This window comes from Lissotriton helveticus, chromosome 1_2 (assembly GCF_964261635.1).
Source record: "Lissotriton helveticus chromosome 1_2, aLisHel1.1, whole genome shotgun sequence".
Taxonomy (NCBI): Eukaryota; Metazoa; Chordata; class Amphibia; order Caudata; family Salamandridae; genus Lissotriton; species Lissotriton helveticus.
In genome coordinates, this window is record NC_136058.1 from 370,242,876 (window position 1) to 370,262,409 (window position 19,534).

At 43.6% G+C, this 19,534-nt stretch overlaps 1 protein-coding gene across 1 annotated transcript in view; it reads left to right on the forward strand.

The window, feature by feature from the left end:
• The window catches only part of LOC144803959 (uncharacterized), a 200,784-nt gene that overhangs the window by 136,524 nt on the left and 44,726 nt on the right, over window positions 1–19,534 (forward strand). Inside the window, exon 8 of the mRNA XM_078671887.1 lies at window positions 293–447. Within this exon, the coding sequence (XP_078528013.1) occupies window positions 293–447 (155 nt within the window). The remainder of the gene's footprint in view (window positions 1–292; window positions 448–19,534) is intronic.

Genomic DNA, 19,534 nt, shown 5'->3' on the forward strand with positions numbered 1-19,534 from the left:
TTTCTTCTTTACAGGCTCCCACCCTCTCCTCATTGGTGGAAGCGCACGTCTGTTCTTTACAGGCTCCCACCCTCTCGCCTCACTGGTGGAAGCCAGTGTCTCTTTTTTACAGACTCCATCCTGTCTCCATATTGGTGGCACCCAATTTATTTTCATTACAGGCTTTTTTCCTGTCCCCTCTCTGGTGGAAGCTTTGGTCTCGTCCCTAGAGCCTCTCTTCTCTCATTTCACCATAGTTCTTGCTGGCGCTCGACCCTTACTTGTTTCACTTGTGCACTCTTTCTTCTCACAGGCCCGGCGGCTCCGTGGAGTTCTTCTTGTTGCTGTTCGCAGACCCCAGCGTGACCAACCAAGACATCCTCAACGCCTTCCTGGCAGCCGTGTCTTCTCCTAACAGCCTCTTGCAGATACTGGGCCAATTTATACTGGCGGGCATCAGAGTGGGCGGTGAGTGACAGCGTTCGTTAGCCAATGACTGAAAGACAATTTCCTGTTCTGTCCAGTCAGGGTTCGTATCTAAGGCGGGGGGCAGTAAACATCTGACTGGACATGTCCAAAACATAATGACACGTGTGCAGGTACCCCTGGCCACCACTAATATTCACTGGTGCATTATTTCAGGTACTCACTAACTACTTCACCCACTCATTTCTTCACTTGCTAAATACTTCACTCTTTCACTAACTAATTACTCTTCTCGTTCACGTCCCTGCTCATAACGTCACTCTTTAATTAGTTTGCATATTCACTAATTACTTCACTCACTCACTCATCTCATTCACACACAGATTAATTCCCTTATTGAAGCAAGCTCTCACTTCTGCATCCTAAGACGCTCTCTGAAAGTCATAAACGTAGAATAGTCCCATGTGGGGACCCCGCAACACTTCTTTATAGATATTTTGGGACATTGGAGGTAACCACCTCTAAGTTGAACAATCTGGTGGTATCTCCAGAGGTCTGTGACAGGACAACTTTAACCTCTTTTAAAAAAAAAAAAAAAAGACAGTAATAAGTAATATAACTACCATTATTATAAATCTAAACAACAATGCAGCATTGCAGGAAATGTTACTCATGTGTACTCCCAAACCTAATTCAAAGGTATTCACATTAAAGACTTGAACAACCCTCCCGCCTCCCCCGCTATCAGTGGAATACAAGGCAAACATTAGTATACAGAGAACTCTGGGATATATTATACTCCTATTCATGAAGAACTAAGGGCCATATTATCAAGGGCTGGCGATAACATTATCGCAGCTTTAGCGTCCGTTATCGTGCGAAAAGCAGCGATCATTTTATCGCTTTATTAGCAAGGACACGCTAGCACGTGTTTCCTTGCCTTAGTGCCCGGTTTCTATCGCCTCACATCGCTAATGAGATGCAAGGTAGGCGTGCCCCTTACAACTACATTATAAAATATCGCTAACGGTGCTTCGCTGTATTTACAACTAAGCCTCGTCCGGTTTAGAGCTGATTTTTATCGCGCTAACTGGGCCTTAACGCAGGAATTTAACGTCTGAAAAATTCCAGACTAAGGCGTACCTAACATGGGGGATGGATTGTGTGGCTAAGACCACAGGCCCTATCATCAATGATATTTCCGTTTTCCATGGAACATCGCTGGAAAACCAGCGTTGTTCCATGGAAAACAGCGATATCCCGGCTATAGCTGGAATTTTTATTGCCTCGGTGACACGCGTTGTTAATAACGCTCTAACCGGGTGATAAATTCCAGCGATAGATGGCGATGAATAAAAAAGCGCTAAGCGCGCTTTGCAATATGTATCGCCGTCTATTGATAATATGCCCCTAAGCCTGTGAGGCAAACTCCCAGTACAGTGCATGCTGGGAAATGGAAGCTGCTGGCTCTCTTAAAGCTACAGTGTGCACTGAGCGCAGCAAATCCACTTTTGACCTGACAGGTGCCTTTTCCTTCATTTATTCTAGGTTATTTTTCATAATAAAGCACATTTCGAATTTAAATGCTGCAATGAAGTTTAGATTTTTAATGTTAATTATATTGCTATGGTCTTTTATACAAATAAAATGCAGGTAAAGTTGATCTGTGACGGACTTACGGGGGTGTCACCAGGCTGTTAAACCTTGAAGTGGCTAACTCCAAAGTCAGAAAATATGTTTAACGAGGAGTTCCGGGGTCAGGCAGGACTCTTCTACGTTCATGACTTCTTTGAGAATACCTACGATTCATAACTAGGGCTACACATCTGCTACATTTCCTTCTAACTTAAAAATTCACTCAAACATCCTCCATCTGACACTCACTCATTACGTACTTCACTCACTCATCCTCCCTCTCACACTCACTCATTACGTACTTCACTCAAGCATCCTCCCTCTGACACTCACTCATTACGTACTTCACTCACTCATCCTCCATCTGACACTCACTCATTACGTACTTCACTCACTCATCCTCCCTCTGACACTCACTCATTACGTACTTCACTCAAACATCCTCCATCTGACACTCACTCATTACGTACTTCACGCACTCATCCTCCCTCTGACACTCACTCATTACGTACTTCACTCACTCATCCTCCTTCTGACACTCACTCATTACGTACTTCACTCAAACATCCTCCATCTGACACTCACTCATTATGTACTTCACTCAAGCATCCTCCATCTGACACTCACTCATTACGTACTTCACTCACTCATCCTCCCTCTGACACTCACTCATTGCGTACTTCACCCACTCATCCTCCCTCTGACACTCACTCATTACGTACTTCACTCACTCATCCTCCCTCTGACACTCACTCATTACGTACTTCACTCAAACATCCTCCATCTGACACTCACTCATTACGTACTTCACTCAAGCATCCTCCATCTAACACTCACTCATTACGTACTTCACTCACTCATCCTCCCTGACACTAACTCATTACGTACTTCACCCACTCATCCTCCCTCTGACACTCACTCATTACGTACTTCACTCAAACATCCTCCATCTGACACTCACTCATTACGTACTTCACTCACTCATCCTCCCTCTGACACTCACTCATTACGTACTTCACTCAAGCATCCTCCCTCTGACACTCACTCATTACGTACTTCACTCAAACATCCTCCATCTGACACTCACTCATTACGTACTTCACTCACTCATCCTCCCTCTGACACTCACTCATTACGTACTTCACTCAAACATCCTCCATCTGACACTCACTCATTACGTACTTCACTCAAACATCTTCCATCTGACACTCACTCATTACTCCCTTCACTCACTCATCCTCCATCTGACACTCACTCATTACGTACTTCACTCAAACATCCTACATCTGACACTCGCTCATTACGTACTTCACTCAAACATCCTCCATCTGACACTCGCTCATTACGTACTTCACTCAAACATCTTCCATCTGGCACTCACTCATTACATACTTCACTCACTCATCCTCCCTCTGACACTCACTCATTACGTACTTCACTCACTCATCCTCCCTCTGACACTCACTCATTACGTACTTAACTCAAACATCCTGCATCTGACACTTGCTCATTACGTACTTCACTCCAACATCTTCCATCTGGCACTCACTTGTGGTAAATAAATAAATAATACCCTATTTTTGACTAGACTTATAGCATAACAGATAGCTCAATAAATAAGAGTCAAGATTCGAGGTAGTAGGAGTTTCTGCAGGTTTATTACAGCATAAGGACAGGATCAGGACAACCTGCATGGGAACAGGACAATAAGGCCCGGCAGCTGCCGGGGCTGGGTCTGGGATGAGCGCGCTAACATTTAATAACAAAACATTGACTTATATACATAGCGCAAACACATAGCATTACATTGCAGTAGGCGTAACAGTGGGTGGAGCAGAAGGCGTGACGCGTCGCGAGAGATAACAGAAATAAGAGGTGTAACTGGGAGTTTACTTAGACATGTGATGCAAAACGTAACAGAATATGTCATGAATGGGCGGAAACATTGGAGGGGGCTACCTAAGGAGCCGGGACCTCTAACCTAATGGTGCGCGAAAACTAGCAATGACGTGTTACTAGGAGAAGCTGGGGGCTACGAACTCTGTGCTAGGAGCAGAGACTAGAGTCTGGAGGGTCGGAGCGACATGTACCTAAACCCTATCTGGTATCTAATGTTTAGGGAACATGTTGATATAAACTAGAAGTCATGAGGGGAGAGGCTAACCTGATTTCTAAGACTGGACCATGCATTATTCTATATGTAGTGCGTGAAGAATATTAAATGACCATTAAATACAGTATTTCTCTAACGTGGAGACGAGAAGGCTAGACAATGACGGAAACTATTGATGCAGTTCAGTAGCTTAGGAATGCAGAGGAGGAGGACTGAACTGATAGCAGGAACTATAACATACTTTTGGCAGACTCAGAGGCAGAGCCGGGGTGCACCGGGCACTGCAAGGCAGGAAGTGAGTGAAGGGTCGAGGATACAGGTGGGGGCTGTATCGCTCCTTAGCGAGGCTTTCAGGAGACAGGAGCTGAATCTGTGGTCCGGGCCCTTTTGAGGCCTGGAAACGGAGACTTTATAATTGAATAACGTGCACACTGAGAAACGTGGCAACATTACTTACATAGGCCTGATATTCGTAGTATTCACGAGGACTGGAAACTAACATACTAGAGGTGGACACAACTGTAATTGCGTCTTTAATCAGAAATGGGGAATAACATATGCATATTGATCATGCACACATAACATATGATGGATGAGGCGTAGGGACACAGAACATGGCAAAATTTACTTTTCCACATTCCCTCCTTGTCACTACGTTTCCATCAGGAAACATCAATATTCATGATACCGTCTATCATTTCATACAGTACCATTTGCTCGTCTCGAATTGTCTTGGAACGGGATTTAGAACAGGGCTTGGGACTGGGAATACAAGAGGTAGCACACATGCTGCAAATCGCAGGGCCACATTGTATACAGAGGCAGCAGCTAAATATGATCGCTACTGCAATACCTAAAAAGGACAGGACTTTCCAACCCCATGCGGAAATTATATTCCAGAACCAACCGGACCATGTCCAGGTGCCTGGATCTTGGTGTAACAGGTGGGCAATCTTATGGAGTCTGGTTATAGCTGAATAAACAGACGGCGCGTTATTTGGAATGAAAATACAACAACTGGATCCGAGAACTCTACAGGCCCCGCCCCTATCGGCCAGTATGACGTCAAGGACGAGACGATTCTGTAAAACGACAATTCTCATAAAGGATTGCTCTTCAGTTAAGTTACCTAGAGCGGAGGCAGTCTCATCTACTACTGCTTCAAGGGTTCTTGTTAACCTACGAATGAGCTTACTATTTACAACTGTACCTAAATAAGGGAAAACACCTTTATCTATATCAATGAATTGCTCTGCGGCGGTTTCAGTATAATCGACAATCGGGAGATTTCTCTTGTGTCTAGTGTGTACTAAGAAAGAATTCCTATGATAGTCAGGTGGGGCTAGAAAAACAGGTGGCAGTAGGAAAGCAATGTAACAGGTTCCCTCCCAATAGAGGGGCAGACGGACATATGCAGTTTGACCACAAATAAAATAAGAATGACGTGAAGCTTTGAAAATAGATTTCCCACTGTCATTATACTTGATAACAGTAGTACATTCACTATGACCTATATGTACAGAACCATAACTACGGACACATAATTCGCCTTTGACTGGTAGTACTGAAATAGCGGGTGAGTCTGGAGTAGTATCAGACTGAACATTCAGAACCATGAAATTCGACGAATAATTTCCTAAATTATATACTTCATTTTCTAAATCTAAACCTGTTCTGTGGGGGAGACCTTGCTTGTCTGGGAAACATGTACTGTTAAGAAAAGACATATCTGTTGAGGATGACGTTAACGTGGACCATGCTCCACACGAACCATTGTGTGAGAATGGATAAGGAAAGAGTGGCAGAACTCCCTTCGGTGTCTGGAAAGGGGGGAGTCGACCACACACCCAACAATTAGTGGCATTGCTGGTCTGGTGTGAATAATGTAACATACGGATAAATGTGTTATTACGCATAGCGAGGCGGTATGAATATTCGTGAGGAGGCAGATCACTAAACGTGTGCTCTACTGTAGCATGAGCAGACATATTTACATGAGGAACTGGAAAACACAGATAGAAAGCATAGCTGGTGCAGGAAGCCATTATGCTGATGAATAATACGAAACTCAGAAAAACGATACATTTGATTGAGCTTTGACTGACTCTCTCACTATGGGGGTCTATTTTATACATGTCAGAAACAGTCTAACCGTTTCACCTAGGGGAGGACTTATACAATCAAACTGGCTGACTTATTAGACCTGAGCTTTAACTTATACTCCTGTTGCGGAGTTTTCTCTAACAAGTGAGGGGTTGTAATAATGTCTTGTGCGGGACAGTCCTTTAAAACAATGTTCTGGCAATCCTTCGAATCCTGGGAAATGTTCTTGGAAATGTTTTTGAAGACTGGTTTCGATCCTTTGAAAAGTTTTACATGAGAAAGGTGGACCCACCCCTTCCTGCCTTCCAACTTGACGGCAGTTCGGGTGGTCAAGAGGACCTGACGTGGCTCCTTCCAACGTGGTTCCAGCGGACTTGATCTGTCGAAATTTCTGATCATCACAAGGGAGCCTGGAACGATCTCGTGCGGTGCCACCTCGGTATTGTCTGGAAATGCGGCGGCAACCTGTGAACGACATGAGTTGAGGGCAGACATCAAGGAAGCTAGGTAATCTGTCAGCATATTACATGAAACATCGGTAATACTTCGGGGTCTAGGAGTACCCCACATATTAGGGGGGCGGCCGAAAACGACCTCATACGGGGACAGACCTGATCTGGAATGTGCGACCATACGCATGTAAAACAGAGCGACTGGCAAAGCTACTAACCAGTCCACACCCTTGTCTTTACAGACTTTTGCAATGCGGATTTTCAGAGTCTGATTATGCCTTTCGACTAGTCCAGCTGCTTCTGGATGGCGTACACAATGGAACTTCCACTGGTACCCTAACAAAAGGGAAACATGTTTCATGAGTTCAGATGAGAATGGCTGGCCGTTATCAGAATATACGACTCTAGGGAGTCCATATCTAGGGAAGAATTCACGAACCAACTGCTTGGCAGTGGTCGCGGCTGTGTAATCTGGGACTGGATATGCTTCTGTCCATCTGGACAAAGCGCATACAACTACAAGGACATACTTGAAACCTCGACATCGCTCCATTTGAATATAATCCATCTGGAGGACCTCAAAAGGGTGGTCAGGGGGCTGGAAACCACCTTGTTCCACCGGGACACTTTTACCTGGATTAAACTGACAACATATCATACAGGTACGGACTTTCTGCTTGGCTGCAGCTCGTAAATGCTTGTTGAACCAAATATTCTGGATACTGTCTAACATAGCTTTTTCTCCTAAATGTGCTGGACTATGTGCGGTATTGATAATGACTTGGACCATAGAATCGGGGAGAAACCATGTGGCTCTACCCTTCGTTAACCATCCTTGATCTGTCTGGACCCCTCCTTGTACAGACCATTTCTTGATTTCATCGGGAGTAGCATGTGACTGGATATCTATGACATCTTGAGTAGGGTCCTTAACTGTCATGCATGTAGTCAGATCTGGAATATGTGTCTGATTAACTGGAATGTCTGGAGTCTGTGCTGTAAGCTTGGCTGTGCGGTCTGCTAAATCATTACCTTGGGAAATAATGTCAGTAACTTTCGTATGTGCTTTGCACTTCATGATAGCAATAGATGTCGGTAAATGTATGGCATCTAACAGGGCTTGAATAAGGAGACCATGCTGAATCTTGGTTCCATGAGAAGTCATAAAACCTCTCTCCTGCCAGAGCACTCCGAAGTCGTGTACAACTCCGAATGCGTAACGTGAATCTGTGTAAACATTAACCTTCAGGTTCTTGGCATGTATACAGGCTTGTGTCAGAGCGACTAGCTCTGCTGCTTGAGCGGACAGAGTATCAATACGGTGTGTTTCAATAACTTCAGTGTCAGTAGTCACTGCATACGCGGCGACTAGTTCTCCTGTACTAGTTCTCATACATGAACCATCCACATAAAGTGTCAGGTCAGGATCTGGTAACGGAATATCTGTCAGGTCTTGTCTTGGCTTTGTCGTAATGTTAACTACTTCCACACAATCATGTGTGTCTGGATTTGAACTAACTGATGGTAACAGTGTAGCAGGATTCAGGACGTTGCAGCGTCTAATTTCTATGTGTGGCTGGAACAGTGTCAATTCATAACCTGTTAAACGTGCAATTGTCAAGTGCTGAGTTTGTGTTCGGTTTAAAAGAACTTCTACTGAATGTGGGACCTGTACTGTCAGGGAATGTCCTAAAACTATGGAATCACTTTGTCTGATAGCTAGTGCTGTGGCTGCAACTGACTTAAGGCACGCAGGCAACGCCTGGGCGACTGGATCTAATGTGCTCGAAAAATAAGCACAGGGCTTGTATTGACCTGCTTGATCTTGTGTGAGAACAGATAATGCTGTACCTTCGCGTTCAGTAACGAAAAGTGTAAAAGGCTTACTGTAGTTCGGTGTAGCTAGAACTGGAGCTTGACATAGGGCTTTCTTTAACTCGTTGAAACTAAGTGTATGGTCAGATGTCCAAGGGAGGACAGTCGATACGGCTGCCTCCTGTGTCGTTAACTGTATCAGTGGCTTGGCTAGGAATGCATACTGGGGAATCCATTGTCTACAATAAGAAGTAAGGCCGATAAAGGCACGTACCTCCTTCTGGGTTCTGGGCTGGGGAAGACTCGCTATTAACTGGATACGGTCGGGTGTCAACTGCCTACCCCTCTTGGACAGCAAGTGTCCTAAGTATACCACTTGCTGGACACAGAATTGAAGCTTCGAAGGTGACACCTTGTGCCCCATCTCGGCTAGAAAATACAGAACTGTAAGTGATGCACGCTCGCAGTCACGTTCAGAACGGGCTGTGATCAGTAGATCATCGACATACTGGAGCAGGGCAGTGTCAGTTGGCATGTGAATGTTGTCTAGTTGTCTCTTGAGTGCTTGACTGTAAATACTAGGGCTTTCTGTGAAACCTTGAGGAGCGCGTGTAAACATATAGCTCCTTCCATTTAAACAAAATCCGAAAAGAAACTGGCTGTCTGGATGAATTGGAACACTAAAAAATGCATTCTTGAGGTCAATAACAGTGAAAAACATGGCTTCGGAATCAATGGCTGTTAACAGGGAAGAAATGTCTGGGACAACTGGGTACTGAGGAATAATACATTTATTAAGCTCTCGTAAATCAATCACTAATCGATATACTGGGGGTGCATTTGGATCAGTACGTTTCATGACTGGAATGATCGGAGAATTACACACATTGGAGTCAGTTTCTACAACTACTCCTTGAGCCATGAGCTCGTCAATAATTTTGGATAAGGCTGCTACAGCCTCAGGTGGCAATCTGTACTGCCTGATTCGTGGTAACACTACACCTGGTTTGAGAGTCACACGATAGGGTGTGATTTGCATGTAACCTACATCAGTTGGACCTTGCGCCCATAAATGCTGCGGAACATTAGACAATCTTGAATCAAAATCTCGTAATACATAGTGACCCTTAAAGTCACGTAGGAACAGACGTATTCCCTCTGGGGAACAGCAAATAACTGCACCTAATTCTTTCAATGTCTTAATGCCTAATAGATTTTCTGGACATGACTTAGTAAGTAACAGATCAGTAGTACGGGACAATGGACCTACTTCTAGAGTAACTGGCTTTGATATCTCATTAACTATGGGTTTTCCTGAAAATCCAAGGGAAACATTTCTTGAGCCTGAGAGCGGAGCCCCTGGAACTTCGGCGTGACTAATTGTGGTCCTACTTGCCCCTGTATCGATCAAAAACTTTCTGTCTTTCCCTAATACTTGACTATGAACATAGGGACCTTCTTGGTCTACAGGTATCTCGATGAGAGGCAAGCCTACCTCCCTCTCTAGGCTGTTTCATGAATATGACTGGTACTCTGGATACTCGGACTGTGCATACTGGTACATCTGCGATGTAACGTGCTGTGTTGCAGCAATAGGCTGCGGTACTGTAACTGTCTGTGGTGCATTCTGTGACTGAGGAGTCTGTGAAACTTGTTCTTGTCTCGGCGGACGTGGTCTTTCTTTAGTCTTACCAGTAGCTATGTTGTGTTTCAGAACTGCACACTCGTTTATAAAATGACCTGGCTGTTTACAATAATTGCAGTTCCCTTTAACGGGAGCCGCAGGATGACTGGCTTGATTCGGACCCCTCTTCTGACTGTCTTGAGGAATAGATTGTGCAACTAGCACTTTCATTTTCGTGTCTTTCATACGTTTTCTTTCGTGTTCTTGCTCTTCTCTGATTCTGTTCTGGTGATACTGGAGCATCTGGAGCATCTGGGACGGAGTATTTGCTTGCCAGGTGCTTTCGACTTTCAAAACTCGGTTTTTAATTTGTGGACTTGAATTCTCGACTAATTTGGTAACGAAAAGATGAGGGTATGACTCACTACTTGTCTTGAGACCACTGTTAATACTGAAACATTTCTCAAATCTAGAATAAAAATCACTAATATCCTCATCTTGTTTCTGTTTACAGGCTGAGATTGCATCCCAGTCTTCTTTCCTAGTTGTCAATAATCTGGGTAAAACTTGAATCAATAATTCTGGTAATTCTTTACATTTATCTCCAAGACCGGTACCTGGTACTCGTGCCTTGTCTTCAGCTTCTAGAGCTGTCCAATCGATCTTTTTCTCTCCCACCTCCCATTCTTTTTCCTTTAACTTTTCATACACCCCTGCGGGTAGCAGGACCTTTAACATTTTAATGATATCTGGGTAAGTGTATTCTCCCATACGGAGCATGTCTTTTAATTCTCTATGGAACCCTGCTGGATCTTTGTCATGACAGGGGATTAATTTCTTCATTTCAAGAAGTTCCATCTTTGATATCGGAGTGTATACAAACACTCGTTGCATTACGCCACCCGCCCCTTGGACTGGGTGGACTTCTCGTAGCGGATTCTGTCTGTCTATGTAGAATGGTTTACTTTCTGGGGGTGAGACATGAACAAAATGCGGGTTCAGGAACGTTCTATACTTGTGACGCTGTTCTAGAATGACACTTATTAAATCGGTACCTAGACCTCTCCATCTATACTGGAGTAACTCGTTCAGGATATCATGTAACGGGCCTGGATCAGAATGTTGACCCTCATACAGGGTAATGAGGTGCTGGATCATATACATACCCACCAGTCGTTGCTCGGCTGGGGGCAGTTTCAGAAACATTTGTGCCACTATTTCGTCTGGAAAAGTGGTAGAATCAGTAATCCATCGGACTGCTGATCGGGCTAGTTCTTGTTCGTGCATGGTACTTAATTCGCTATAACCGACTCGTGATTTCAGAATGTGATCGGTAGCTTGAAATACTTGTTCTAGAGAGCCTCGTTCTGGTGCTGGATGATGAAAAATAGACTTAGGTTCTGGACGTAAATGGCGATCTGGAAATCTGGATTTTCCTACATACGCTATTCTGGCGGGATTCTCGTCTTCCTCTTCAGGATCAGAGATACTTTCTTTCTCGCTTACTTGTGCTGCTTTACGCTGTTCGTGTAACCTTATTATTTCTTTACGAATTTTCTTGTACATACTTTCCATGGCACTAATGGTCTTGTGCTTACCCTCGGCTATATTATCACTCCACCTTGTTAGGATTCTCATTTCGGCGGGATCTTTAGACGGGTAATCTTGTTCTCTTATGAGACAATTGATCAGGAACTTTAATATCATGAGCTGAATCTCGGCTTTCCTTTGAGACATAATCTCGCCAATACTTTCTGGATCATCCCCTGTACGGATGAAACGATATATTCTGTCTAGATCTTCTTTCATATTTGGTAAGGTGACTAGATACTCGGTCACCCTTCTTACGCGTACGGAATATAAAACCATATTATACTCGCCTGGGACTGTGTCATAAACACATTCGGCAAGGGCTTGTCTGATTTCTGTAACAGACTTATTACTTTTAGGAGTACGCTGTGATGCTTGAGCATGTAATTCGAGTGCTGATAAACGCTTGTGTGGCGGCGGGGTTTGAGGAGGACCTCCTCCTGCGGCCCCTATACTAGAATCGTCGACTGACATTCTTCGTGCTTGCAGGGTCGGTAATTGTAACGTGGGCTGAACTTGTATGGCAGGCTGACCCGGGGGTACCGTAACAGGTACTCCGGTGTCTGGAGGAACGGGAAGTGCCTGATTTACAGGGACAGGTGGAGCGCGAACTGGATTTGCATATTCTGGAACTGTGTCGTCCAAATAGGACGAAATAAAAATATCAGCTGCGGTCGGTTTGTGACGTAGCTTGGTCGGAACTAATGGTGGCGGGAAATTACTGGGTGCCTCTGGGGTCGCTTTTGGCAAGCCTTCGGCAAGGAGAGGATACATACCCTTAATAAGGGCATGCCTCTGTCTGTCTGACTGTTCGGCTTTGACTTGTTCACCTATCTCGATTAATTCTCTTTCTTGGGCTCGTTCTTGGGATTCTCTACTTAACTCTGACTTTCTGACTTCCTTTTCCGTTCTTCTATGCGCTTCCTTACGCCATAACTCGATGGCATCTTTCTGTGACTGTCTGGCTTTCTTTTTCCATAATGCTTCTTCTACTCGCATGATACATTCGGCATCCCATGTACCCGATACGGGCCATCTATACTTTCCTTCTAACTGTTTGGTATACTCTACCCATAAATCTAGATACAATATGGCGCTTATGCCATGTTTCTGATACATAAAGTGACCTGGACTGTCCCTAGGCGGAACAGGAACTGCTGCTTCCAGCAGACCCTTTCTAGTTTTTAACTGACGTAACTTGGAAAAGAGCGGCATTCTAAACTTGAATCGGAACACAATACAATACACGAAAAACAATAACAATTGGGAAAACAATTCAGGCATACCACGACGTTGAAAATACATTAAACAACATTATAAATAACAGTTCGAACAGAATACTACCTGAAAATACTGAAAACAGAAACAGAACAGAATTCTCGAGAACGGAACAGACTAGAGTTACTGGATGCACTGCTGTAACAGTACGGAACATACCGGTCCCATAAAGGAACGCATCAAGACCCGTATCCACCTAGGTGAACACTTCGTTTGTGGGCTTGGGTACCACCAACCCACGGACCAGGAGTCAATTTAGACTGACCCTGTCTAGACACTACCCCAGCAATGGTACTCACCGGGCAGCACGGAACGGAAGGCCTCGGACGGGACTGGACTACGACGACGAACTTCGGACTTCGGACTTCAGTTACGGGTGGGCCTCCGGATACCTCGGACCTTGGACTCTCGGCTTGGGCTCTGGTCGGGACTCGCCGCGTTCCTCCACCGTCTCGTTCGGATGCTGGACCGCCTCCTCCGTCTCCTCCGTGGGCCTGAGGGATACTTGAAGCAGAAATATCTGCCAGTGCACGGTATGGTTCCGTCACGACTGCAGAGGGTCAGGGGGTCGGCGTGGCTTCACCGACGCGTGGGGAAAGGGCAAGTCCCTATTCGGGCGCCATTATGTGGTAAATAAATAAATAATACCCTATTTTTGACTAGACTTATAGCATAACAGATAGCTCAATAAATAAGAGTCAAGATTCGAGGTAGTAGGAGTTTCTGCAGGTTTATTACAGCATAAGGACAGGATCAGGACAACCTGCATGGGAACAGGACAATAAGGCCCGGCAGCTGCCGGGGCTGGGTCTGGGATGAGCGCGCTAACATTTAATAACAAAACATTGACTTATATACATAGCGCAAACACATAGCATTACATTGCAGTAGGCGTAACAGTGGGTGGAGCAGAAGGCGTGACGCGTAGCAGTCGCGAGAGATAACAGAAATAAGAGGTGTAACTGGGAGTTTACTTAGACATGTGATGCAAAACGTAACAGAATATGTCATGAATGGGCGGAAACATTGGAGGGGGCTACCTAAGGAGCCGGGACCTCTAACCTAATGGTGCGCGAAAACTAGCAATGACGTGTTACTAGGAGAAGCTGGGGGCTACGAACTCTGTGCTAGGAGCAGAGACTAGAGTCTGGAGGGTCGGAGCGACATGTACCTAAACCCTATCTGGTATCTAATGTTTAGGGAACATGTTGATATAAACTAGAAGTCATGAGGGGAGAGGCTAACCTGATTTCTAAGACTGGACCATGCATTATTCTATATGTAGTGCGTGAAGAATATTAAATGACCATTAAATACAGTATTTCTCTAACGTGGAGACGAGAAGGCTAGACAATGACGGAAACTATTGATGCAGTTCAGTAGCTTAGGAATGCAGAGGAGGAGGACTGAACTGATAGCAGGAACTATAACATACTTTTGGCAGACTCAGAGGCAGAGCCGGGGTGCACCGGGCACTGCAAGGCAGGAAGTGAGTGAAGGGTCGAGGATACAGGTGGGGGCTGTATCGCTCCTTAGCGAGGCTTTCAGGAGACAGGAGCTGAATCTGTGGTCCGGGCCCTTTTGAGGCCTGGAAACGGAGACTTTATAATTGAATAACGTGCACACTGAGAAACGTGGCAACATTACTTACATAGGCCTGATATTCGTAGTATTCACGAGGACTGGAAACTAACATACTAGAGGTGGACACAACTGTAATTGCGTCTTTAATCAGAAATGGGGAATAACATATGCATATTGATCATGCACACATAACATATGATGGATGAGGCGTAGGGACACAGAACATGGCAAAATTTACTTTTCCACACACTCATTACGTACTTCACTCACTCATCCTCCCTCTGACACTCACTCATTACGTACTTCACTCAAACATCCTGCATCTGACACTCGCTCATTAAGTACTTCACTCAAACATCTTCCATCTGACACTCACTCATTACGTACTTCACTCACTCATCCTCCCTCTGACACTCACTCATTACCTACTTCACTCATTACACTACCCAAATACTCAGTGAAGACTTCACTTACACACTCAAACCAAATTGAATTCATTTTATTTTGGACACACATGTGACCATAAGAGCACATGTAATAAACATCACAATCCATCGCATTTAAAAAAAAAATATATATATATATATATCCAAGAGTCAGAGAATTAAAACACAATTTAAATGAATAGCAGAAGCAAACAACAATTCCACCCAAATAACTAAATTGGTCACAAAACAAACAACAGATTGCACACTAACTGTTATCTTACATAACAGGTGGATACCTATGAAGTGCAGAACGTAGTGCCAAAACACATTAAAGTGCGTATGGCTTCCATCATACAATGAGACATTTCGGTTAAACCACGAATGTTTTCCTTCTGCTGACTGCACATTTAAAAAAAGAGCAAATGCTAACGCAGTTAGAGGGGGGATTTAGTTGTTGCAGATACACAAGGGCTAATCTGGAGGCTCTAATCCCCTGATTTCTTACAATCGAAATTACAATTTTTTTTTGTAAAGTCAATAAAAAATGCTAAATAAAGAAAATTGCAGGAGGTTTTGAGGGGAAGACTTATCACATGAGCATAACAAGACTTTAGGGCTCTCAAATTGGCCAAGGGGAAAACCAAAGTGCCACCTCACAAAACCTAGCCTGACCCTAGTCAGCAGTAGATTGTCCCAGGAGCCATACATCCACTCTAAGGGCCTGATTCTGACGCGGGTTGGGAAGCTTCCTGACTGAATCGGTTTGGAAATGGTTTCCGACCCACTCGGATCGGGAGAGTCTGACCTACGGAGTACGATGCATCCGGATGCTTCCAGATACGATTTGGATGGACTCCCATTGACTTCAATGGGAGCATATCTTCCTAACCGCATCAGAATCAGGCCCTAGGTGGGAATGCTTTCCTAACCGCATCGGAATCAGGCCCTAAGTATGGCTCCAGGGAAGGGGAAAGTGATTGTCCACATACTCTTTAACGGATTTTAGGCATGGTCCTCCCTCAGAGCTCCCAACCTTGCCTTAAAATTGGTTCTGACCCACAAAACATTGTTTTTTATGGATTTTGGAAGGGTTGATGAGAAGGCACGGTCTACCCAACTTTGATAGCTCTGTTTTTAAGGTCAAATTTTTTTTTATTTGGTGAGAGGAGAAAAGAACAAGGTGTCAAGATACAAATAAAAAAAGAATATAAAATATGAATACATCAGTAAGCAATGAGCCTAATAAAAAGCGTAAACAATAATAAAATCCAAGCATGAGCATCAAAAACTAAATACAGTGAAACAGTAATTGCAATAATATGAATACACAAAAGGAAATCGACATAGTTGATAATGAAGGGAAAATGGAATGAGGAAGACATTTAAGGAGGTTTTGAGACTTCTTGCTGTATGGGACGTGGGTGGAATGCACGTTTAGCGCATACATTAAGATAAAGTGTAATAGGAAGCCATAAATCCATACGTTTTGCTGCCATTTGAGCAGGAAAAACAAAAGCAGTGTCCAATCTCTGATTGTGGCAAACATTATACCACCATGCTTTAAAGGAAATATTAGAGAAGTCCTTCCAATTGACTGTAATCTGCTGAAATGCAGCAGCTAACAATAAATCAATAATCTTAGTATTAAGATCAACATTCTCCCAACAAGGAGATAGACTGCCTAGAAAATGTGAATGTAAGAGAAGGAAATGCGTGTGTGGAAAATAACATTAATTTGGGCCCAAACTTGCAGCCAAAAGTCATGGACAGGTTTGCCCAGAAACAGCATATGGAATAAAGTTGTTTGTGGGGAGGAACATGACCAGCAGATGTGTGGGGTGGTGGGGAAGCGCTTATGGAGATCAAAAGGTGTGAAAAGAAGTCTATTGTAAATGAAAAACAAGGATTGTGTCAAGGTCGCTGCTCTAGAAGATTTGCGAATTTTATTCCAAATCTTATCCCAAAAAGTAATGGGCCAGGATGTGGCAAGATCACGCTCCCAGCATTCTTCCACTTTAGACTTAGGTCTGACATTGTCTCTGGTGTGAAGGTATTTATAAATAGAGGAGGCTTTAGGAGTATTACGTAAAAAGGAGTGAAGTAATGAGGTTGGAGTGGGTGAGGGGGGAGAGGAAAGAGGGGTTAGCAGAAGACGATTGTAAGTGGCCATTACTGTTTCTTTCAGAAGAAGGTATTTGTGGGCAAAAGAGGCAGGCAAACCATAGTCAGTACGAAGAGTAGGGAAGGGAATGAAAGAGGAGTATGAGAATAACTGGGAAACCCATATTAATCCTTTTTGTCGCCACAACTTCCAGTAAAAAGGTTTATTGTGAAGTAAGAGGGAACCGTTATGCCAAATGGTAGAGGTGAGGAAATTAGCAACGGTCACAGGGGGAACATGAGAAGAAGATAAAAGTAATTTAGCGGTGAATTTGTGAATGGGAGTGGGAAGAGAAGAGGGTTTACGTGAGAATGAAAGATATTCAGCAAGGGAAAAGGGTAAGAGAAAAAGGCGTTCGAGCTTAGCCCACAGGGGGCAGGGAGAGATCGGATCTTGCAACCAGAAGGAAGCTTGTCGCAGCAAAAACGCCTTGTGGTATGCTGGAAAGTCCGGGAAATTAACTCCACCTATCGGATTTGGGACAGATAAGCCTGAGTAAGGACATACTAGGTTTTTTTTTACTCCAAAGAAAGGATATAAGAATTGAGTTGATCTTCCTAAAAAACTTGGAAGGGATTGAGACAGGGATGTTAAAAATAACGTAAAGGACTATAGGAGCTAACATCATTTTGATGGTGTCTAGGCGGCCCCACCATGACAAATAAAGAGGATGCCATCTAGATGTTAAGTCCGATCGTTTTTGAAGACAGTTATTTAAACAGAGGGAGACCATGCCTGAAATAGAAGGGATAATGTGGAGGCCAAGATATTTAATGTGTGAAGTGCTCCATGTAAAGTTAGAGGTGCTAAAATCAGATTTAAAGGTGTGCTTCGTCAAGGGTAGGATCTCACATTTATCATTGTTGAGTTTGTAACCAAATATCTGTGAATAATCCTTGACTTCGGCAAGGAATGCAGGAATAGATTCAACGGGGTTGGAAATAAAAAGTAAAATATCGTCAGCATATGCGGCGAGCTTAACTTGAGAATCCAAAGCTTGAAAGCCATGAATATTAGGGTTTTGGCGAAGTTTGGAAAGGAAAGGCTCTAAAGCCAGATTAAAAAGAAAAGGGGACAAAGGGCAACTCTGACGCACGCCTCTCCCTAAATCAAAGAAGGAAGAGACTAGGCCATTAGCGCAAACTGCTGCTCGGGGATGAGAATACAATAACGAAATCAAAGAAACAAATTTGGGACCAAAACCGAACCATTTAAGGGCATGAAAAAGATAAGTCCACTCAACCCTGTCAAATGCTTTCTCAACATCTAGAGCAATTGCTGCAAGGGGATGAGATAAATTATGGGATTTTGATAGTACATTAAACAATAGTCGTGTGTTATCAGTGATAAGTCGACCCTTGACGAAGTCTGATTGTTCCTGTCCTAGGAGGTCTGGGAGTAAAAGGTCAAGACGTGTTGCAAGTGATTTAGCAAATATGATATAGTCAATGTTGACCAAAGAAATGGGTCTGTAATTTTTACAGTAGTGAACATCTTTTCCTTCCTTGGGTATAAGGCAGATGTGGGCATCAGAGAAAGAACCTGAAGAAGCACCTAATGTAATAAAAGTGTCTATGAGAGAAAGCAATTTTGGGATGAGAAGCTTTGAGAACTGAAGGAAAAATTTGACAGTAAGACCGTCTGTCCGGGAGCTTTATCTTTTTTGAGGGTTTGGAGTGCTTTAAGTAATTCTTGTTGAGAAACGTCGAGCTCAAGGGGAGAGAGATCAGAAAATGGTTAGGTTTATGTATGGTAGAGAAGAAATTATCAAGAGATTGGGAAGAGGGTTGGGTTTCAGAGGAGTATAGGGTTTCATAAAAAGTGGAGAATTCAGTAAGAATGTCTGCATCTTTGTGTTTAAGGGTAGATTGAGTGTCGTAAATGGATTCAATGTTCAATTTGTTATGCTTAACTTTCAAATAACTGGCTAAGATTTTTCCGGCTTTATTCCTACCGCCATAGAACTTTGCACTGGATTTCAGTAAATACAAGGAAGCATCTTCTGTAGACTTTGCGTTAAATTACATTTTGGCTTTGACCAGGGCTGTTAAACTGTCTTGTGAAAGGGACGTAAAATAAGCGCGCTCCAATTTCTTAATATCTCGAAGAAGATCTGTAGTATATTTGCGGGCAATTTTTCGTTTCTCTGCTACATATCTAATTATAAAATCTCTGGCTGTGGCTTTAAAAGCATCCCATATGGTATGTTTGGAAAGGGATAGAGTGTCGTTAAGCAAAAAAATTCGTCAAAAAATGCCGTAAAGGAATCAGTGAATTTGGGATCCAACAAAATTGTATTATTAAAACGCCATCTCTTAGGGCCAACAGGCTTAGGAAGTACATCAA